Below are 25,820 nucleotides of genomic sequence, written 5' to 3'. Positions count from 1 at the left end.
TCTGTTGTACAGTAATGAGCTATTGCTACCTACCTTCGCTTGCCTGGACCTCTGGGCCTGTGTGTGATATAGGTTCCTCGCTCACAGTTTCCAGGTCCTCCACACAGAGATTGTCTTCTTCCACGCTCGGAGGTAAGATACAGACTGCAGAAAAATAATGATTCCCCTGTTTGTTGTGCTGTAATATTGTGTCACAGCCTCCAATGCATAAATACTGGGATATAAAAACAACTAAGTGTGTGTGCACACAACTACTGTGTATATTGTACTGTGTATTACACTTTAATTGTGATTATTTGCATCAAATACATGGATTCCGCTGTGAGCTCAGATTGGGGAGGTGGGTGAGGCGTTGTAGTACAATGTGAACATTTATGACTGGTGATGAAAAGTACATAAATAATCTATTATTTATGTTTCATTTTATAACATATAACAGATTCAGATACAATTGAATTAGCACACTGATTGGGAACAAAAATCCTCCCTCATTGCAAACATTTGGCTTGTAAATACTTGATAAACAGGTTTTGAACATTTATTCTGTAATTACCATATGAAAGACTGTAGCCAGGTTCTAGACTCTGCCCACAAGAAAGGTTTGTACTGTACACAGAGAAATAAGCCTTCTCTCCATGCTTGATCCCCGGACAGAGAGGACATGCGGCTTTTACTCCTAGGTGAACAGGCCTTAGGCCTTGACTAGTGTGAATGATGGAGCTTGAATGTAGTAAAAGGTGAGTATGGATACATAAATGTTACATGGGAATGAATGATTATGTGTAAGGTATATGAGAATGAAAGTTTGAATACAAATGGTAAATGTGATTGGAAAGATTTTGGTTTGGTATGGACAGAGTTACATAAATGCATGCCTTGTTGGGATAGATTGTTGGTTTAAATGAAAGCATTTATGTTATACATAGTTGTTTGATGGTTAAGCTTTGGTCATGGAAGCATTGGTGTTATACATAGTCCTGTGTGGTTTTGTGTTGGTTTCAGGAAGTGATCAGATTGTTAAATATAACGTTTTGTTGGCTGTGTTGGTTTATGCATAGAAAGTGCAGGAAGTAATCAGATTGTTAAATATAACGTTTTGTTGGCTTGAAGGGAAAGTAGAGCAGATGGATCTGGTTGTAACCATGTGTTTAAAAATGGCCGTTGGACCTGAGTGAGGTGTGCATGCTTGTCTGTGTGGATTCTTCCCTTCCCCCTTCACTACACAATGCATTCACATATACATAGCTTAAAACATACACACACACACACTACACATTTAGACAAGAGTTAGTTAACACACACATAATTACATAGATATGTATATTACAGGCAATAAGAATGATGTATGGCACAAAATCTATATTTTGTGTAAAATATTGTTACGCTGTTTATTGTTCTATAATATAATACAACACACTTTAAATGAAGTTATATCTTGTTGTGGTCATTCTTGAAGTCTGTCGATATAAGAGAATATAAGATTGATGTTGCTTTGGTTAATTTAGAAATACCTTTTGAGAGGAGTTGGTTGACGGTAATAGTCATATATATAACGCAATTAAATGGTCATACATACATTTGCCAGAATATTAAGGAGATTGAAACCCGAAGGAGGTAAAACTCCTTTAACAACTGGTTAATCCTAATCCCCCTCTCTATGAAGCCTCCATGACTTCAGTGGTCACTACAATCCCTGAGCACTCCCACTAAGTGGCATTATCCCTGAGATATAGCACAATCCTGACCCAAACTACACCTCACTCCAGAACATCAATTCCAGATAAATGTTTTTTTCCTCTGCTGTCTTCAGATGTCCAGAACAAACACCAGGGGGCGGAACGTCCATAAGGAATGAGCCCCGTTGTGGGTCAATTCCAGAAAGTGTCCAGATTCACCTCCGCACACGGAATGGCAATGTTGGCTCAACTAGTGTAGAAGTGGGACAGCTCTTATTGAGCCATGAATATATAAGTGCCCCTGTGGATGGCCCTAAGCATACATCTATATACGGAGACAGGCCCACCGTATACCTGTATATAAGGAGACAGGCTCACCGTATACAGGTATATAAGGAGACAGGCTCACCGTATACCTGTATATAAAGGAGACAGGCTCACCGTATACCTGTATATAAAGGAGACAGGCTCACCGTATACCTGTATATAAAGGAGACAGGCTCACCGTATACCTGTATATAAGGAGACAGGCTCACCGTATACCTGTATATAAGGAGACAGGCTCACCGTATACCTGTATATAAGGAGACAGGCCCACCGTATACCTGTATATAAATGAGACAGGCCCACCGTATACCTGTATATAAATGAGACAGGCCCACCGTATACCTGTATATAAAGGAGAAAGGCCCACCGTATACCTGTATATAAGGAGACATGCTCACCGTATACATGTATATAAAGAGACAGGCTCACTGTATACATGTATGTAAGGAGACAGGCTCACCGTATACATGTATGTAAGGAGACAGGCTCACCGTATACATGTATGTAAGGAGACAGGCTCACCGTATACATGTATGTAAGGAGACAGGCTCACCGTATACATGTATGTAAGGAGACAGGCTCACCGTATACATGTATGTAAGGAGACAGGCTCACCGTATACATGTATGTAAGGAGACAGGATCACCGTATACATGTATGTAGGGAGACAGGATCACCGTATACATGTATATAGGGAGACAGGTTCACCGTATACAGGTATATAAGGAGACAGGCTCAGCGTATACAGGTATATAAGGAGACAGGATCACCGTATACAGGTATATAAGGAGACAGGCTCACTGTATACAGGTATATAAGGAGACAGGATCACCGTATACAGGTATATAAGGAGACAGGATCACCGTATACAGGTATATAAGGATACAGGCTCACTGTATACAGGTATATAAGGAGACGGGCTCACTGTATACCTGTATATAAGGAGACAGGCTCACTCTGACACAGAAATCTGAGTGTTGCACGTGACGGGCGACGTATTGTCAGGGTAAGAGCGGGTGAGGGTATTGTCAGGGTAAGAGCAGGTGACGGTATTGTCAGGGTAAGAGCGGGTGACGGTATTGTCAGGGTAAGAGCAGGTGACGGTATTGTCAGGGTAAGAGCAGGTGAGGGTATTGTCAGGGTAAGAGCGGGTGAGGGTATTGTCAGGGTAAGAGCGGGTGACGGTATTGTCAGGGTAAGAGCGGGTGACGGTATTGTCAGGGTAAGAGCGGGTGACGGTATTGTCAGGGTAAGAGCGGGTGACGGTATTGTCAGGGTAAGAGCGGGTGACGGTATTGTCAGGGTAAGAGCGGGTGAGGGTATTGTCAGGGTAAGAGCAGGTGACGGTATTGTCAGGGTAAGAGCAGGTGACGGTATTGTCAGGGTAAGAGCAGGTGAGGGTATTGTCAGGGTAACAGCGGGTGAGGGTATTGTCAGGGTAAGAGCGGGTGAGGGTATTGTCAGGGTAAGAGCGGGTGAGGGTATTGTCAGGGTAAGAGCGGGTGACAGTATTGTCAGGGTAAGAGCAGGTGACAGTATTGTCAGGGTAAGAGCGGGTGACGGTATTGTCAGGGTAAGAGCGGGTGAGGGTATTGTCAGGGTAAGAGCAGGTGACAGTATTGTCAGGGTAAGAGCAGGTGACAGTATTGTCAGGGTAAGAGCAGGTGACGGTATTGTCAGGGTAAGAGCGGGTGAGGGTATTGTCAGGGTAAGAGCGGGTGAGGGTATTGTCCGGGTAAGAGCGGGTGACAGTATTGTCAGGGTAAGAGCAGGTGACAGTATTGTCAGGGTAAGAGCAGGTGACGGTATTGTCAGGGTAAGAGCGGGTGACGGTATTGTCAGGGTAAGAGCGGGTGACGGTATTGTCAGGTTAAGAGCGGGTGAGCTGCAGCCAGGGAGAAGGGAAGTTCCTTGTTTAAATCTTCTCTATCTCCACCCACAAATCTAACACTTGTCTCTCCTGCAAGTCTGGAGAAAAAACCCAACCTGAAATGTGCTCAGAATGCAATATGTGTTCAATAATCTAGTTATTCCAAGTTATTGTAAAAGTCTGGATAATGTGAACATTGTTCAATTTTTCGGCAAAATACATTTAAAATAAATGTTGCAGACATCAAATATTCTGCAATGAAGCAAATATGGTCCAAATGTAGAACAAGGTGTTTACTTCTCAGCGGCAATCAAGATATGTCTCCTTCAGAATCAGTTCCTGTAGTAAATTGCAGGCACTCTATTAGACCTTCTGTTCCATGTACATTGTATATGTAATGTGATGCAGTTATTAAGTAGCAGCATGATACAGTGAATAGAAATGGACTTTCAGGCACTGTGCTGACAACCGATGGGTTACACTGCAGTTATGGTGACTGGGTCTGTTGTACAGTAATGAGCTATTGCTACCTACCTTCGCTTGCCTGGACCTCTGGGCCTGTGTGTGATATAGGTTCCTCGCTCACAGTTTCCAGGTCCTCCACACAGAGATTGTCTTCTTCCACGCTCGGAGGTAAGATACAGACTGCAGAAAAATAATGATTCTACTGTTTGTTGTGCTGTAATATTGTGTCACAGCTTCCAACGCACAAATACTGGGATATAAAAACAACTAATTGTGTGTGCACACAACTACTGTGTATATTGTACTGTGTATTACACTTTAATTGTGATTATTTGCATCAAATACATGGATTCCGCTGTGAGCTCAGATTGGGGAGATGGGTGAGGACTTGTAGTACAATGTGAACGTTTATTACTGGTTAATCCTAATCCCTCCGTGACTTCAGTGGTCACTACAATCCCTGAGCACTGGCGCTAAGTGGCATTATCCCTGAAATATAGCACAATCCTGACCCAAACTACACCTCACTCCAGAACATCAAGTCCAGATAAATGTTTATTTCCTCTGCTGTCTTCAGATGTCCAGAACAAACACCAGCGGGCGGAACGTCCATAAGGAATGAGCCCCGTTCTGGGTCAATGCCAGCAAGTGTCCAGATTCACCTCCGCACACGGAATGGCAATGTTGGCTCAACTAGTGTAGAAGTGGGACAGCTCTTATTGAGCCATAAATATATAAGTGCCCCTGTGGATGGACCAAAGGATCAGAGGGAGTTTAATAAATCCCCCTCCTCCAATTTACAGTGGAAGAGGTCAGTTATAATGTTTTTTTCCTGGGAAAGGAAAGCGCCCCCCCCCCCCCCACCATCATACACACTGTGGTCTCCAGAATGCAGAGAGTTTCATGTTCCCAGTCATAGTAATACAATATACGCTGCATCTCTTGAATTGGGAGTAAAACATCTGTCAGAGGGCTCCAGGTTGTCCGTGAATGGGGAACATATTTTTTGAAAGCTTTCAAAATAGCCCCAGGCCACATATGTACATTTAATACACCAATATCCCCATTAACCAGATCTGTCCAAAGTAAAGAGTGCAGAGGAGCAGTATCAATGACACAATGTAGCAACAAAACGGTGTCTAGAGAACCAGCCTGAATGGGAGGATCTGAGGCAATGAGACAGGTGGAAAAGATAAATATATAACTTAACTCAAAAATTATGTTACTTAATGAGAATCGTTGCGATGGTACTACAACATCTTTCAATAACTGCTGATATACTGCTACTCACTTCTTTTAATAGAATTCCGCCTGAAATAATCTGTTGGACATTCAGAAATCTACTGTTGCTGTCTTTTGACAGGTTGTGAATAACTAAGTGTCCAAAGTAACATCTGCAACAATGAAAACAAACTGTGGATGGCTCGCATTGTTATATATTTACAGGAAAGTCAGTTATTCACAACCTCTTTGCCAAATAGCAGAAAGAGTGCGTTTATCAGTTTTCAACAGGCAATTTCGGCAGGAGACCTAATTCAGACCTAAGTCAGCATCATGATTTTAATTAGACAAAATAAATTTTAGTGGCGCTCTGTTTTAAGCTGAATAAATCAGTCCCTTGAAGGGATAGGGATAGTACACTGATGGATCTTGTGAGACATAACTTCCTAGTCCCCATCTGCGATGTATGAGGAGTGCATGGAATGTACGGTATAAATGTCAGTAACCTTGTAGTAGAATCTCATCTACAGTTTCTTCTATTTAGGAGTTGGACATTCTCAATGTAATTACATTCTAGAGAGGAATTTGGTCTCTGGCGAATCCTTGTGTACTAATCTTCATATACTGAGATGTCTGTTCTGTCCTTGTCTTAATTTCAAGCCAAATTCTCAAAAGTAAAGTGAGATTAAAATCATTGAATGAATTCGGCCACATTTTTACTAAGCTCTAAGGTCCATTTTAATACTTATTCAGGGAAAATGATGAAAAAAAGGTGATGGTGCGTTAAAAGTTAATAAATTCATTTAAAACTGGGATTAACTTCAAATTACATCCAGATTTAACATCATATTTTGTGTATATGATGTTATATAGAGCAGTCTTCAGACTGTTAACTCCATATAATTAATATTGGAAACCTTTATTTGTCTTTATGCCACAATCTCCACATCCCTGAGTGTACAGAGCAGTGTCTGTGAATTCGGCTATAAACCTGAGATTTTAGCAAGAGAAGTAAATGCAGCGGTAATAGGAATTTAGGCCCCAGAAGGGATCTGCTCCATACCTGACTGTCAGACATGTATACAGATGTAACAACACGTTACTTGTAGTAAGAGCAGCACATTCCATGAATTCTACACATAGAAACTACTGACTGTAAACACACCAGATCAGGGTCACCAATGTATTATATTCATGGACAATATTATTTATTTTACAGAGACAGAGACACGTCCCTGTTCCTGCAGAGGAATTGTCTTCATTTTGTTATTAAAGCCATTAAGGTCTATACCGGATAACTATTCAGCAAATCATATATTTCATGTCAGTTGTTGGTTTTCATATAAAGTGATTTCTTAGCACCCACAAAAGCTGCAGAAGGATTGTGTTGTCAGGGACACAGCGACAGCCACTGACAGGACAACACACACCTGGCTGCTGGGCAGCAGCATTGTACAGTACAGCTGGAGTCATTGGGGATCAGGGACACAGCGACAGCCACTGACAGGACAACACACACCTGGCTGCTGGGCACCAGCATTGTACAGTACAGCTGGAGTCATTGGGGATCAGGGACACAGCGACAGCCACTGACAGGACAACACACACCTGGCTGCTGGGCACCAGCATTGTACAGTACAGCTGGAGTCATTGGGGATCAGGGACACAGCGACAGCCACTGACAGGACAACACGCACCCGGCTGCTGGGCACCAGCATTGTACAGTACAGCTGGAGTCATTGGGGATCAGGGACACAGCGACAGCCACTGACAGGACAACACACACCTGGCTGCTGGGCACCAGCATTGTACAGTACAGCTGGAGTCATTGGGGATCAGGGACACAGCGACAGCCACTGACAGGACCACACACACCTGGCTGCTGGGCACCAGCATTGTACAGTACAGCTGGAGTCATTGGGGATCAGGGACACAGCGACAGCCACTGACAGGACAACACACACCTGGCTGCTGGGCACCAGCATTGTACAGTACAGCTGGAGTCATTGGGGATCAGGGACACAGCGACAGCCACTGACAGGACAACACACACCTGGCTGCTGGGCACCAGCATTGTACAGTACAGCTGGAGTCATTGGGGATCAGGGACACAGCGACAGCCACTGACAGGACAACACACACCTGGCTGCTGGGCACCAGCATTGTACAGTACAGCTGGAGTCATTGGGGATCAGGGACACAGCGACAGCCACTGACAGGACAACACACACCCGGCTGCTGGGCACCAGCATTGTACAGTACAGCTGGAGTCATTGGGGATCAGGGACACAGCGACAGCCACTGACAGGACAACACACACCCGGCTGCTGGGTACCAGCATTGTACAGTACAGCTGGAGTCATTGGGGATCAGGGACACAGCGACAGCTACTGACAGGACAACACACACCCGGCTGCTGGGCACCAGCATTGTACAGTACAGCTGGAGTCATTGGGGATCAGGGACATAGCGACAGCCACTGACAGGACAACACACACCTGGCTGCTGGGCACCAGCATTGTACAGTACAGCTGGAGTCATTGGGGATCAGGGACACAGCGACAGCCACTGACAGGACAACACACACCTGGCTGCTGGGCACCAGCATTGTACAGTACAGCTGGAGTCATTGGGGATCAGGGACATAGCGACAGCCACTGACAGGACAACACACACCTGGCTGCTGGGCACCAGCATTGTACAGTACAGCTGGAGTCATTGGGGATCAGGGACACAGCGACAGCCACTGACAGGACAACACACACCTGGCTGCTGGGCACCAGCATTGTACAGTACAGCTGGAGTCATTGGGGATCAGGGACACAGCGACAGCCACTGACAGGACAACACACACCTGGCTGCTGGGCACCAGCATTGTACAGTACAGCTGGAGTCATTGGGGATCAGGGACACAGCGACAGCCACTGACAGGACAACACACACCTGGCTGCTGGGCACCAGCATTGTACAGTACAGCTGGAGTCATTGGGGATCAGGGACACAGCGACAGCCACTGACAGGACCACACACACCTGGCTGCTGGGCACCAGGCATTGTACAGTACAGCTGGAGTCATTGGGGATCAGGGACACAGCGACAGCCCACTGACAGGACAACACACACCTGGCTGCTGGGCACCAGCATTGTACAGTACAGCTGGAGTCATTGGGGATCAGGGACACAGCGACAGCCACTGACAGGACAACACGCACCTGGCTGCTGGGCACCAGCATTGTACAGTACAGCTGGAGTCATTGGGGATCAGGGACACAGCGACAGCCACTGACAGGACAACACACACCTGGCTGCTGGGCACCAGCATTGTACAGTACAGCTGGAGTCATTGGGGATCAGGGACACAGCGACAGCCACTGACAGGACAACACACACACCTGGCTGCTGGGGCACCAGCATTGTACAGTACAGCTGGAGTCATTGGGGATCAGGGACACAGCGACAGCCACTGACAGGACAACACACACCCGGCTGCTGGGCACCAGCATTGTACAGTACAGCTGGAGTCATTGGGGATCAGGGACACAGCGACAGCCACTGACAGGACAAACACACACCCGGCTGCTGGGCACCAGCATTGTACAGTACAGCTGGAGTCATTGGAGGGATCAGGGACACAGCGACAGCCACTGACAGGACAACACACACCCGGCTGCTGGGCACCAGCATTGTACAGTACAGCTGGAGTCATTGGGGATCAGGGACACAGCGACAGCCACTGACAGGACAACACACACCCGGCTGCTGGGCAGCAGCATTGTACAGTACAGCTGGAGTCATTGGGGATCAGGGACACAGCGACAGCCACTGACAGGACAACACACACCTGGCTGCTGGGCACCAGCATTGTACAGTACAGCTGGAGTCATTGGGGATCAGGGACACAGCGACAGCCACTGACAGGACAACACACACCGGCTGCTGGGCACCAGCATTGTACAGTACAGCTGGAGTCATTGGGGATCAGGGACACAGCGACAGCCACTGACAGGACAACACACACCCGGCTGCTGGGTATCCAGCATTGTACAGTACAGCTGGAGTCATTGGGGATCAGGGACACAGCGACAGCCACTGACAGGACAACACACACCCGGCTGCTGGGCACCAGCATTGTACAGTACAGCTGGAGTCATTGGGGATCAGGGACACAGCGACAGCCACTGACAGGACAACACACACCTGGCTGCTGGGCACCAGCATTGTACAGTACAGCTGGAGTCATTGGGGATCAGGGACACAGCGATAGCCACTGACAGGACAACACACACCTGGCTGCTGGGGCACCAGGCATTGTACAGTACAGCTGGAGTCATTGGGGATCAGGGACACAGCGACAGCCACTGACAGGACCACACACACCCGGCTGCTGGGCACCAGCATTGTACAGTACAGCTGGAGTCATTGGGGATCAGGGACACAGCGACAGCCACTGACAGGACAACACACACCTGGCTGCTGGGCACCAGCATTGTACAGTACAGCTGGAGTCATTGGGGATCAGGGACACAGCGACAGCCACTGACAGGACAACACACACCCGGCTGCTGGGCACCAGCATTGTACAGTACAGCTGGAGTCATTGGGGATCAGGGACACAGCGACAGCCACTGACAGGACAACACACACCTGGCTGCTGGGCACCAGGCATTGTACAGTACAGCTGGAGTCATTGGGGATCAGGGACACAGCGACAGCCACTGACAGGACAACACACACCCGGCTGCTGGGCACCAGCATTGTACAGTACAGCTGGAGTCATTGGGGATCAGGGACACAGCGACAGCCACTGACAGGACAACACACACCCGGCTGCTGGGCACCAGCATTGTACAGTACAGCTGGAGTCATTGGGGATCAGGGACACAGCGACAGCCACTGACAGGACAACACACACCCGGCTGCTGGGGCACCAGCATTGTACAGTACAGCTGGAGTCATTGGGGATCAGGGACACAGCGACAGCCACTGACAGGACAACACACACCCGGCTGCTGGGTACCAGCATTGTACAGTACAGCTGGAGTCATTGGGGATCAGGGACACAGCGACAGCCACTGACAGGACAACACACACCCGGCTGCTGGGCACCAGCATTGTACAGTACAGCTGGAGTCATTGGGGATCAGGGACACAGCGACAGCCACTGACAGGACAACACACACCCGGCTGCTGGGCACCAGCATTGTACAGTACAGCTGGAGTCATTGGGGATCAGGGACACAGCGACAGCCACTGACAGGACAACACACACCCGGCTGCTGGGCACCAGCATTGTACAGTACAGCTGGAGTCATTGGGGATCAGGGACACAGCGACAGCCACTGACAGGACAACACACACCTGGCTGCTGGGCACCAGCATTGTACAGTACAGCTGGAGTCATTGGGGATCAGGGACACAGCGACAGCCACTGACAGGACAACACACACCTGGCTGCTGGGCACCAGCATTGTACAGTACAGCTGGAGTCATTGGGATCAGGGACACAGCTGACAGCCACTGACAGGACAACACACACCTGGCTGCTGGGCACCAGCATTGTACAGTACAGCTGGAGTCATTGGGGATCAGGGACACAGCGACAGCCACTGACAGGACAACACGCACCCGGCTGCTGGGGCACCAGCATTGTACAGTACAGCTGGAGTCATTGGGGATCAGGGACACAGCGACAGCTACTGACAGGACAACACACACCCGGCTGCTGGGCACCAGCATTGTACAGTACAGCTGGAGTCATTGGGGATCAGGGACACAGCGACAGCCACTGACAGGACAACACACACCCGGCTGCTGGGCACTAGCATTGTACAGTACAGCTGGAGTCATTGGGGATCAGGGACACAGCGACAGCCACTGACAGGACAACACACACCCGGCTGCTGGGCACCAGCATTGTACAGTACAGCTGGAGTCATTGGGGATCAGGGACACAGCGATAGCCACTGACAGGACAACACACACCCGGCTGCTGGGCACCAGCATTGTACAGTACAGCTGGAGTCATTGGGGATCAGGGACACAGCGACAGCCACTGACAGGACAACACACACCCGGCTGCTGGGCACCAGCATTGTACAGTACAGCTGAGTCATTGGGGATCAGGGACACAGCGACAGCCACTGACAGGACAACACACACCCGGCTGCTGGGCACCAGCATTGTACAGTACAGCTGGAGTCATTGGGGATCAGGGACACAGCGACAGCCACTGACAGGACAACACGCACCCGGCTGCTGGGCACCAGCATTGTACAGTACAGCTGGAGTCATTGGGGATCAGGGACACAGCGACAGCCACTGACAGGACAACACACACCTGGCTGCTGGGCACCAGCATTGTACAGTACAGCTGGAGTCATTGGGGATCAGGGGACACAGCGACAGCCACTGACAGGACAACACACACCTGGCTGCTGGGCACCAGCATTGTACAGTACAGCTGGAGTCATTGGGGATCAGGGACACAGCGACAGCCACTGACAGGACAACACACACCTGGCTGCTGGGCACCAGCATTGTACAGTACAGCTGGAGTCATTGGGGATCAGGGACACAGCGATAGCCACTGACAGGACAACACACACCCGGCTGCTGGGCACCAGCATTGTACAGTACAGCTGGAGTCATTGGGGATCAGGGACACAGCGACAGCCACTGACAGGACAACACACACCTGGCTGCTGGGCACCAGCATTATACAGTACAGCTGGAGTCATTGGGGATCAGGGACACAGCGACAGCCACTGACAGGACAACACACACCCGGCTGCTGGGGCACCAGCATTGTACAGTACAGCTGGAGTCATTGGGGATCAGGGACACAGCGACAGCCACTGACAGGACAACACACACCTGGCCTGCTGGGCACCAGCATTGTACAGTACAGCTGGAGTCATTGGGGATCAGGGACACAGCGATAGCCACTGACAGGACAACACACACCTGGCTGCTGGGCACCAGCATTGTACAGTACAGCTGGAGTCATTGGGGATCAGGGACACAGCGACAGCCACTGACAGGACAACACACACCCGGGCTGCTGGGCACCAGCATTGTACAGTACAGCTGGAGTCATTGGGGATCAGGGACACAGCGACAGCCACTGACAGGACAACACACACCCGGCTGCTGGGCACCAGCATTGTACAGTACAGCTGGAGTCATTGGGGATCAGGGACACAGCGACAGCCACTGACAGGACAACACACACCTGGCTGCTGGGCACCAGCATTGTAGAGTACAGCTGGAGTCATTGGGGATCAGGGACACAGCGACAGCCACTGACAGGACAACACACACCTGGCTGCTGGGCACCAGCATTGTACAGTACAGCTGGAGTCATTGGGGATCAGGGACACAGCGACAGCCACTGACAGGACAACACGCACCTGGCTGCTGGGCACCAGCATTGTACAGTACAGCTGGAGTCATTGGGGATCAGGGACACAGCGACAGCCACTGACAGGACAACACACACCTGGCTGCTGGGCACCAGCATTGTACAGTACAGCTGGAGTCATTGGGAATCAGGGACACAGCGACAGCCACTGACAGGACAACACACACCCGGCTGCTGGGCAGCAGCATTGTACAGTACAGCTGGAGTCATTGGGGATCAGGGACACAGCGACAGCCACTGACAGGACAACACACACCTGGCTGCTGGGCACCAGCATTGTACAGTACAGCTGGAGTCATTGGGGATCAGGGACACAGCGACAGCCACTGACAGGACAACACACACCCGGGCTGCTGGGCACCAGCATTGTACAGTACAGCTGGAGTCATTGGGGATCAGGGACACAGCGACAGCCACTGACAGGACAACACACACCCAGCTGCTGGGTACCAGCATTGTACAGTACAGCTGGAGTCATTGGGGATCAGGGACACAGCGACAGCCACTGACAGGACAACACACACCTGGCTGCTGGGCACCAGCATTGTACAGTACAGCTGGAGTCATTGGGGATCAGGGACACAGCGACAGCCACTGACAGGACAACACACACCCGGCTGCTGGGCACCAGCATTGTACAGTACAGCTGGAGTCATTGGGATCAGGGACACAGCGACAGCCACTGACAGGACCACACACACCCGGCTGCTGGGTACCAGCATTGTACAGTACAGCTGGAGTCATTGGGGATCAGGGACACAGCGACAGCCACTGACAGGACAACACACCCCGGCTGCTGGGCACCAGCATTGTACAGTACAGCTGGAGTCATTGGGATCAGGGACACAGCGACAGCCACTGACAGGACAACACACACCCGGCTGCTGGGCAGCAGCATTGTACAGTACAGCTGGAGTCATTGGGGATCAGGGACACAGCGACAGCCACTGACAGGACAACACACACCTGGCTGCTGGGCACCAGCATTGTACAGTACAGCTGGAGTCATTGGGGATCAGGGACACAGCGACAGCCACTGACAGGACAACACACACCTGGCTGCTGGGCACCAGCATTGTACAGTACAGCTGGAGTCATTGGGGATCAGGGACACAGCGACAGCCACTGACAGGACAACACACACCTGGCTGCTGGGCACCAGCATTGTACAGTACAGCTGGAGTCATTGGGGATCAGGGACACAGCGACAGCCACTGACAGGACAACACGCACCTGGCTGCTGGGCACCAGCATTGTACAGTACAGCTGGAGTCATTGGGGATCAGGGACACAGCGACAGCCACTGACAGGACAACACACACCCGGCTGCTGGGCACCAGCATTGTACAGTACAGCTGGAGTCATTGGGGATCAGGGACACAGCGACAGCCAACTGACAGGGACAACACACACCCGGCTGCTGGGCACCAGCATTGTACAGTACAGCTGGAGTCATTGGGGATCAGGGACACAGCGACAGCCACTGACAGGACAACACACACCTGGCTGCTGGGCACCAGCATTGTACAGTACAGCTGGAGTCATTGGGGATCAGGGACACAGGACAGCCACTGACAGGACAACACACACCCGGCTGCTGGGCACCAGCATTGTACAGTACAGCTGGAGTCATTGGGGATCAGGGACACAGCGACAGCCACTGACAGGACAACACACACCTGGCTGCTGGGCACCAGCATTGTACAGTACAGCTGGAGTCATTGGGGATCAGGGACACAGCGATAGCCACTGACAGGACAACACGCACCCGGCTGCTGGGCACCAGCATTGTACAGTACAGCTGGAGTCATTGGGGATCAGGGACACAGCGACAGCCACTGACAGGACAACACACACCCGGCTGCTGGGTACCAGCATTGTACAGTACAGCTGGAGTCATTGGGGATTCAGGGACACAGCGACAGCCACTGACAGGACAACACGCACCCGGCTGCTGGGCACCAGCATTGTACAGTACAGCTGGAGTCATTGGGGATCAGGGACACAGCGACAGCCACTGACAGGACAACACGCACCTGGCTGCTGGGCACCAGCATTGTACAGTACAGCTGGAGTCATTGGGGATCAGGGACACAGCGACAGCCACTGACAGGACAACACACACCTGGCTGCTGGGCACCAGCATTGTACAGTACAGCTGGAGTCATTGGGGATCAGGGACACAGCGACAGCCACTGACAGGACAACACACACCCGGCTGCTGGGCACCAGCATTGTACAGTACAGCTGGAGTCATTGGGGATCAGGGACACAGCGACAGCCACTGACAGGACAACACACACCTGGCTGCTGGGCACCAGCATTGTACAGTACAGCTGGAGTCATTGGGGATCAGGGACACAGCGGACAGCCACTGACAGGACCACACACACCCGGCTGCTGGGCACCAGCATTGTACAGTACAGCTGGAGTCATTGGGATCAGGGACACAGCGACAGCCACTGACAGGACAACACACACCTGGCTGCTGGGCACCAGCATTGTACAGTACAGCTGGAGTCATTGGGATCAGGGACACAGCGACAGCCACTGACAGGACAACACGCACCCGGCTGCTGGGCACCAGCATTGTACAGTACAGCTGGAGTCATTGGGGATCAGGGACACAGCGACAGCCACTGACAGGACAACACGCACCCGGCTGCTGGGCACCAGCATTGTACAGTACAGCTGGAGTCATTGGGGGATCAGGGACACAGCGACAGCTACTGACAGGACAACACACACCTGGCTGCTGGGTACCAGCATTGTACAGTACAGCTGGAGTCATTGGGGATCAGGGGACACAGCGACAGCCACTGACAGGACCACACACACCTGGCTGCTGGGCACCAGCATTGTACAGTACAGCTGGAGTCATTGGGGATCAGGGACACAGCGACAGCCACTGACAGGACCACACACACCCGGCTGCTGGGCACCAGCATTGTACAGTACAGCTGGAGTCATTGGGGATCAGGGACACAGCGACAGCCACTGACAGGACAACACGCACCTGGCTGCTGGGCACCAGCATTGTACAGTACAGCTGGAGTCATTGGGGATCAGGGACACAGCGACAAGCCACTGACAGGACAACACACACCCGGCTGCTGGGCACCAGCATTGTACAGTACAGCTGGAGTCATTGGGGATCAGGGACACAGCGACAGCCACTGACAGGACAACACACACCTGGCTGCTGGGCACCAGCATTGTACAGTACAGCTGGAGTCATTGGGGATCAGGGACACAGCGACAGCCACTGACAGGACAACACACACCTGGCTGCTGGGCACCAGCATTGTACAGTACAGCTGGAGTCATTGGGGATCAGGGACACAGCGACAGCCACTGACAGGACAACACACACCTGGCTGCTGGGCACCAGCATTGTACAGTACAGCTGGAGTCATTGGGGATCAGGGACACAGCGACAGCCACTGACAGGACAACACGCACCTGGCTGCTGGCACCAGCATTGTACAGTACAGCTGGAGTCATTGGGGATCAGGGACACAGCGACAGCACTGACAGGACAACACACACCTGGCTGCTGGGCACCAGCATTGTACAGTACAGCTGGAGTCATTGGGGATCAGGGACACAGCGACAGCCACTGACAGGACAACACACACCTGGCTGCTGGGCACCAGCATTGTACAGTACAGCTGGAGTCATTGGGGATCAGGGACACAGCGACAGCCACTGACAGGACAACACACACCTGGCTGCTGGGGCACCAGCATTGTACAGTACAGCTGGAGTCATTGGGGATCAGGGACACAGCGACAGCCACTGACAGGACAACACACACCCGGCTGCAGGGCACCAGCATTGTACAGTACAGCTGGAGTCATTGGGGATCAGGGACACAGCGACAGCCACTGACAGGACAACACACACCCGGCTGCTGGGCACCAGCATTGTACAGTACAGCTGGAGTCATTGGGGATCAGGGACACAGCGACAGCCACTGACAGGACAACACGCACCCGGCTGCTGGGCACCAGCATTGTACAGTACAGCTGGAGTCATTGGGATCAGGGGACACAGCGACAGCTACTGACAGGACAACACACACCTGGCTGCTGGGCACCAGCATTGTACAGTACAGCTGGAGTCATTGGGGATCAGGGACACAGCGACAGCCACTGACAGGACAACACACACCCGGCTGCTGGGCACCAGCATTGTACAGTACAGCTGGAGTCATTGGGGATCAGGGACACAGCGACAGCCACTGACAGGACAACACACACCTGGCTGCTGGGCACCAGCATTGTACAGTACAGCTGGAGTCATTGGGGATCAGGGACACAGCGACAGCCACTGACAGGACAACACACACCTGGCTGCAGGGCACCAGCATTGTACAGTACAGCTGGAGTCATTGGTGATCAGGGACACAGCGCTAGCCACTGACAGGACAACACACACCCGGCTGCTGGGGCACCAGCATTGTACAGTACAGCTGGAGTCATTGGGGATCATGGACACAGCGACAGCCACTGACAGGACAACACACACCTGGCTGCTGGGCACCAGCATTGTACAGTACAGCTGGAGTCATTGGGGATCATGGACACAGCGACAGCCACTGACAGGACAACACACACCTGGCTGCTGGGCACCAGCATTGTACAGTACAGCTGGAGTCATTGGGGATCAGGGACACACACAGCGACAGCCACTGACAGGACAACACACACCCGGCTGCTGGGCACCAGCATTGTACAGTACAGCTGGAGTCATTGGGGATCAGGGACACAGCGACAGCTACTGACAGGACAACACACACCCGGCTGCTGGGCACCAGCATTGTACAGTACAGCTGGAGTCATTGGGGATCAGGGACACAGCGACAGCCACTGACAGGACAACACACACCTGGCTGCTGGGCACCAGCATTGTACAGTACAGCTGGAGTCATTGGGGATCAGGGACACAGCGACAGCCACTGACAGGACAACACACACCTGGCTGCTGGGCACCAGCATTGTACAGTACAGCTGGAGTCATTGGGGATCAGGGACACAGCGACAGCTACTGACAGGACAACACACACCTGGCTGCTGGGCACCAGCATTGTACAGTACAGCTGGAGTCATTGGGGACCAGGGACACAGCGACAGCCACTGACAGGACAACACACACCTGGCTGCTGGGCACCAGCATTATACAGTACAGCTGGAGTCATTGGGGATCAGGGACACAGCGACAGCCACTGACAGGACAACACACACCTGGCTGCTGGGCACCAGCATTGTACAGTACAGCTGGAGTCATTGGGGATCAGGGACACAGCGACAGCCACTGACAGGACAACACACACACCCGGCTGCTGGGCACCAGCATTGTACAGTACAGCTGGAGTCATTGGGGATCAGGGACACAGCGACAGCCACTGACAGGACAACACACACCTGGCTGCTGGGCACCAGCATTGTACAGTACAGCTGGAGTCATTGGGGATCAGGGACACAGCGACAGCCACTGACAGGACAACACACACCCGGCTGCTGGGCACCAGCATTGTACAGTACAGCTGGAGTCATTGGGGATCAGGGACACAGGGACAGCCACTGACAGGACAACACACACCCGGCTGCTGGGCACCAGCATTGTACAGTACAGCTGGAGTCATTGGGGATCAGGGACACAGCGACAGCCACTGACAGGACAACACACACCTGGCTGCTGGGCACCAGCATTGTACAGTACAGCTGGAGTCATTGGGGATCAGGGACACAGCGACAGCCACTGACAGGACAACACACACCTGGCTGCTGGGCACCAGCATTGTACAGTACAGCTGGAGTCATTGGGGATCAGGGACAATCATCAGAAAGTCATAAGGTGCCCGGACGTGCTCTGCATTTATCAGCACGGAACAGCTAGCGATCCAGATATGGAATGAAACAGACGTTAGATATGTTTGGATGATGCTTGTATCGGACCATGTCTTCCATGACAGATTTAAGTGCCGAACAGGTTGATCTTTCAGATCTGGGCACCAGTAGCCAGAACAGCCAATGTATGGACAACCTACAGTGCTACAAACAGACACACAATCACGATACACTGACAGACACACACAGACAGACAGACAGACAGACAGACAGACAGACAGACAGACAGACAGACAGACAGACACACACGGTGCAGATACTTTTATTTAATGTGTAATTTGCATTGCAAAAAGAAAGGTGAAACATAATTGACCAAGGAAATACAATTAAAGCATTTCTGGGGTTAGTGAGGGGGGAACATTACACAAACTTTAACATAGAACAGCTCATATCCAGATTGATTTCAAACTGTCACCGAACATCTATACAACTTGTGCATTGTGACACCGGGAGAGGACTGTGCTCCAAGCGATGGACATTATAACGAAAAAAAGACATTGACTAAAATTTTTAGATTGTAATCAGTGAAGATTACTGACGATCTTATCTGATTATCTGCATCCGATGCAGAGATATTACTACATAGTCTTCTCAGCCCTACAGGGGATCAGCAGTACCATCATTACTCCCACAAACAGAGGAAGCATTCTCACATCTCACCGTACATGACACTAATGTTACTATATCCTGTGTATCGGATCCCAGTCATGTGAACACAACTGTAACACACATGTACCAATAACACCATATGGCCCATTTATCTTCCAAATTCATAGTCACAGTGTTCTCCAATACCCTGATTATTATAATGAGCTCAATGAGTTATCGCCACCACTCTGGTACTAATTACATACTAATCACCATGGACTGCGTCATCAGTCCCGGAACTCGTTACAAGGTATCACGTCATCAGTCCCGGTACTCGTTACAAGGTATCACGTCATCAGTCCAGGTACTCGTTACAAGGTATCACGTCATCAGTCCCGGTACTCATTACAAGGTATCACGTCATCAGTCCCGGTACTCATTACAAGGTATTACGTCATCAGTCCCGGTACTCATTACAAGGTATTACGTCATCAGTGCCGGTACTCATCACAAGGTATTACGTCATCAGTCCCGGTACTCATCACAAGGTATTACGTCATCAGTCCAGGTACTCATCACAAGGTATTACGTCATCAGTCCCGGTACTCATCACAAGGTATCACGTCATCAGTCCAGGTACTCGTTACAAGGTATCACGTCATCAGTCCCGGTACTCATTACAAGGTATTACATCATCAGTCCAGGTACTCATTACAAGGTATTACGTCATCAGTGCCGGTACTCATTACAAGGTATTACGTCATCAGTCCCGGTACTCATCACAAGGTATTACGTCATCAGTCCCGGTACTCATCACAAGGTATTACGTCATCAGTCCCGGTACTCATTACAAGGTATCACGTCATCAGTCCCGATACTCATCACAAGGTATTACGTCATCAGTCCCGGTACTCATCACAAGGTATCACGTCATCAGTCCCGGTACTCATCACAAGGTATCACGTCATCAGTCCCGGTACTCATCACAAGGTATCACGTCATCATTGCCGGTACTCATCACAAGGTATTACGTCATCAGTGCCAGTACTCATTACAAGGTATCACGTCATCAGTGCCGGTACTCATCACAAGGTATTACGTCATCAGTCCCGGTACTCATCACAAGGTATTAAGTCATCAGTCCCGGTACTCATCACAAGGTATTACGTCATCAGTCCCGGTACTCATCACAAGGTATTACGTCATCAGTCCCGGTACTCATTACAAGGTATTACATCAGTCCCGGTACCGATTACTGTTGATTCTTGTTATCAGGGTCTTATCAAGGCTCTAGGACAGTGGGCAACAGGCGGGGAGGTGTCTGAACTTGGGGACCGAAGGACAGGGCTCCTGTGACTTCTTTTTTCCATTTGTTTCAGGGGTTATTTAAACCCCACTCCCCTCTGAAACAAAGGAGAAGAGAAAACAATTAATATAGAATATGCAGCCTCTGCCCCTTAAGCCCCATTTACATTAAGTCAGTGACACAAATCTTCCCAAGTTACAGACCTGGAGGATAAAACCATATGGAGTGCAGTCTTATCACATGGAATTTGTATTACATCAGAGTAATTCTCATTAACTGTGCAATGAGTATCTACTGTATCACCGGACAAATGAGACACAAGACACCCTGTATACAAGTTCTACTGAACTATACACTCATTCCAGAGAAGCGGAATCATCCGCAGCCCACATTCACCCACCCGTTCCATAGGAGCGGAATCACACATCCCCGGCCAGTCAGTGCCCCCTCCTCCCACACATCCCCGGCCAGTCAGTGCCCCCTCCTCCCACACATCCCCGGCCAGTCAGTGTCCCCTCCTCCCACACATCCCCGGCCAGTCAGTGTCCCCTCCTCCCACACATCCCCGGCCAGTCAGTGTCCCCTCCTCCCACACATCCCCGGCCAGTCAGTGTCCCCTCCTCCCACACATCCCCGGCCAGTCAGTGTCCCCTCCTCCCACACATCCCCGGCCAGTCAGTGCCCCCTCCTCCCACACATCCCCGGCCAGTCAGTGTCCCCTCCTCCCACACATCCCCGGCCAGTCAGTGCCCCCTCCTCCCACACATCTCCGGCCAGTCAGTGCCCCCTCTTCCCACACATCCCCGGCCAGTCAGTGTCCCCTCCTCCCACACATCCCCGGCCAGTCAGTGCCCCCTCCTCCCACACATCTCCGGCCAGTCAGTGCCCCCTCCTCCCACACATCCCCGGCCAGTCAGTGTCCCCTCCTCCCACACATCCCCGGCCAGTCAGTGTCCCCTCCTCCCACACATCCCCGGCCAGTCAGTGTCCCCTCCTCCCACACATCCCCAGCCAGTCAGTGCCCCCTCCTCCCACACATCCCCGGCCAGTCAGTGTCCCCTCCTCCCACACATCCCCGGCCAGTCAGTGCCCCCTCCTCCCACACATCCCCGGCCAGTCAGTGCCCCCTCCTCCCACACATCTCCGGCCAGTCAGTGCCCCCTCCTCCCACACATCGCCGGCCAGTCAGTGCCCCCTCCTCCCACACATCGCCGGCCAGTCAGTGCCCCCTCCTCCCACACATCGCCGGCCAGTCAGTGTCCCCTCCTCCCACACATCCCAGGCCAGTCAGTGCCCCCTCCTCCCACACATCCCCGGCCAGTCAGTGTCCCCTCCTCCCACACATCCCCGGCCAGTCAGTGTCCCCTCCTCCCACACATCCCCGGCCAGTCAGTGTCCCCTCCTCCCACACATCCCCAGCCAGTCAGTGCCCCCCTCCTCCCACACATCCCCGGCCAGTCAGTGCCCCCTCCTCCCACACATCCCAGGCCAGTCAGTGCCCCCTCCTCCCACACATTGCCGGCCAGTCAGTGTCCCCTCCTCCCACACATCCCCATCCAGTCAGTGTCCCCTCCTCCCACACATCTCTGGCCAGTCAGTGCCCCCTCTTCCGACACATCGCCGGCCAGTCAGTGCCCCCTCCTCCCACACATCTCCGGCCAGTCAGTGCCCCCTCTTCCGACACATCGCAGGCCAGTCAGTGCCCCCTCCTCCCACACATCGCCGGCCAGTCAGTGCCCCCTCCTCCCACACATCGCCGGCCAGTCAGTGCCCCCTCCTCCCACACATCGCCGGCCAGTCAGTGTCCCCTTCTCCCACACATCTCCGGCCAGTCAGTGTCCCCTCCTCCCACACATCGCCGGCCAGTCAGTGTCCACTTCTCCCACACATCTCCGGCCAGTCAGTGCCCCCTCTTCCGACACGTCGCCGGCCAGTCAGTGCCCCCTCCTCCCACACATCCCCGGCCAGTCAGTGTCCCCTTCTCCCACACATCTCCGGCCAGTCAGTGTCCCCTCCTCCCACACATCGCCGGCCAGTCAGTGTCCACTTCTCCCACACATCTCCGGCCAGTCAGTGCCCCCTCTTCCGACACATCCCCGGCCAGTCAGTGTCCCCTCCTCCCACACATCCCCGGCCAGTCAGTGTCCCCTCCTCCCACACATCTCCGGCCAGTCAGTGTCCCCTCCTCCCACACATCACCAGCCAGTCAGTGTCCCTCCTCCCACACATCCCCGGCCAGTCAGTGTCCCCTCCTCCCACACATCCCCGGCCAGTCAGTGTCCCCTCCTCCCACACATCCCCGGCCAGTCAGTGTCCCTCCTCCCACACATCACCAGCCAGTCAGTGTCCCTCCTCCCACACATCCCCGGCCAGTCAGTGTCCCCTCCTCCCACACATCCCCGGCCAGTCAGTGTCAGTTAGAAGAGGCGATAAGGACCCATAAAAATATAATTTGTAAAGTAACACATTCCAGGAGTTTTCCAAACAAAATAAGTGAACTAAAGAATTAAGACATGGGAAGTATAACTGAGACTTGGGGGTATATTTACTAAACTGCATGTTTGAAAAGTGGAGATGTTGCCTATAGCAACCAATCAGATTCTAGCTGTCATTTATTTAGTACATTCTACAAAATTACAACTAGAATTTGATTGGTTGCTATAGGCAACATCTCCCCTTATTCAAACCCACAGTTTAGTAAATATACCCCTTGGATGAATGAGTCTCATGATGGATCCATGAGTATGGAAGGCTATGCTATGAACAGAGGACTGCAGCTTGTTGTAAGTTAGTAAGGCTTACAGATGGTTGTGAATGTAATTACAACTACTAAGGTTTTAATAAAAATGTAAGGACACCAAAGAAACCACAAATTAGAAAGGTCAATTCTGAAGAGCTCAGACAGACATTAACGCTGATCCTGGGATCTTGCTCTATCACAGAAAAGCCCTGAGGGTGAATGTATTTAGTACAGGTATATACCCTACAGTAACAAGTTACATGTAGAAGATACCAAGAGGTCATTATTTAAATACAAGAACTAAAAGTAATATAATATAAAAATATAAAAATAGAAATCAGGCAAATAAGATGAAAACGTCATTGCTGAAGAAAGTAAATCTAATCCCAAATAAATAATTGTAAACCCTTAAAGAAGTTGGTGAAACACGTTGGTTTCAGGAAGACATCTCTAAAACTTATCGCACTTTGCAGAAAACCTTTTAGACTTAGGACTATACTCATCTCTAAATGGGAAATACCTGTGACAAGTTATTTATGACATGAAGTCGGAGGTTTTCAGCAAAACACAATACGTGAAGCAATATCTTAGTCAATATAGAAATCACCAAATTAAACTAAATCTGGAATACTGGATAAGGTGACCTTATTAATGAACTGAATTAAAGGGTTAATAGTGAACAGCTGGGCAAACTGAGGTTGCTGGAATAAAGGTCAACAAATATATTCGAGGAGAACACAAAGATTTATCGGACACGATTTTTTACACCAAGGACAGAACAGAAGGTAAGTCGGCATCGGAGGAATACCGCTTCCCCCGTGTGATTGGCAGATGGTCCTGGGGTTTTGTTTCATCTTCTGCTGGGCTGACACATCTGGAATTTATGAAGTGTAAATGTTATGTAGCTACTATAAGGACTTGTAGTGCCCCCTGATGGGTAGTAAAGGTTACTGCAGGTAATAAAGATACCTGGGCTGCCATGTACAGGTCCCGTTGGTATAAAATCATCATCATCACCATTTGTTTATATAGCGCCACTGATTCCGCAGCGCTGTACCGAGAACTCATCATCAATGTCGGTATAAATATTAAATATTGCTGGTATAATATATATATAATATAAGCATTTCACTTGACCAGATACACGTGATGACATCACTACAAGGTTATGTTTTACATACTGTATATTAATGTCACTTGTGTATTATAATAATCACTATATACCACACCCCGTACATCCTATACGTACGTATTATAAGACGTATTACTTGAGCTGTGTGACAGTTACAGCTACTACTGTGATACAATGTGTTTATTTTATACATTAGTGGAACATTTATCATGATTTTGATACTAAACCATATTTCATATTGCAGTATCTGTCCCTGGCATATTACAGCCTCTATACATAAAATTCTAATCTTATTATTCCCACAGCTGAGAGAGAAATCCCCAATGCATCAGGAACAAATAGGATTAATGGACCAAAAATATCACTTACTTTCCTCCACCGGACAGAGGGTGATGGTCTGTGTATCCTGTCAGAGAGAAGAGAAACCATCACTAACGTATTATACCCCGGACGCACCCCTGAGAGTCAGCTCAGTCGTTCTCTACATGAGGGGGACACAAACCTCAAACTGTTCCTCTGTACTGGAGGAACGGCCTGCAGGGTCCCTTCGTCCCCTTCCCCCCCCCAAAAAAACCAAAACAACTTCTCCACTAAGATCCCTGATAAGAAACCAAGGGGGGTGTGGGGGTGGATGTGAGGGAAGTGGGGGGTTTATAACACACCTATAGGAGGAGGGACAAGAAGAATGGTGGGAGGGGCTGCTGGTGTATAACTATATATATATATATACACGTATTGATGCTTTAATAGAAGTGGTCAGTGCACCATCAGCAGGTAAATCAGTGACTGAGTCCAGGTAACAGAGGTGCAGCGAGGGCCAGGACAGCCACTAGAATTACAGGGGTGGTGCACATTTCTGCTGCACCCCATATAGCAATTGGAGGAAGCGGATAGTGGGAGAGAGCCGAGGATAGAGCTGGGGGAATGATAATCCGACTGCACTGTTATGGAGAAGACAGAGGCTGGCTGTATGATGGATAAATACCTGCTTAGCTGCAGTTACTGGCTGTGGGATGACTTTCTCCAAACCATAAGTGATCCAGCTCAAAACCCTGCAAAAACCCAAAACATATGTTACAACCGTAATGACTCCCATACACAGCGACCCCAGGGGACCCCCACACGCCGAGACCCCAGGGGACCGCCACACGCCGAGACCCCAG

At 51.1% G+C, this 25,820-nt stretch overlaps 1 protein-coding gene across 1 annotated transcript in view; it reads right to left on the bottom strand.

Moving 5' to 3' along the window:
• CNGB1 (cyclic nucleotide gated channel subunit beta 1) overlaps positions 1-25,820 on the bottom strand; it is a 63,449-nt gene that overhangs the window by 24,004 nt on the left and 13,625 nt on the right. The window contains exons 16-19 of the mRNA XM_075189438.1: positions 25,643-25,709; positions 25,027-25,063; positions 4,408-4,518; positions 34-144 (exon numbers count right to left, since the gene is read on the bottom strand). Of these exons, the coding sequence (XP_075045539.1) occupies positions 34-144; positions 4,408-4,518; positions 25,027-25,063; positions 25,643-25,709 (326 nt within the window). The remainder of the gene's footprint in view (positions 1-33; positions 145-4,407; positions 4,519-25,026; positions 25,064-25,642; positions 25,710-25,820) is intronic.

The sequence above is a fragment of the Mixophyes fleayi genome, chromosome 10 (genome assembly GCF_038048845.1).
Source record: "Mixophyes fleayi isolate aMixFle1 chromosome 10, aMixFle1.hap1, whole genome shotgun sequence".
NCBI lineage: Eukaryota > Metazoa > Chordata > Amphibia > Anura > Limnodynastidae > Mixophyes > Mixophyes fleayi.
The sequence above is the reverse complement of the archived record's forward strand: the minus strand, read 5'-3'. Positions and strand labels throughout refer to the sequence as shown.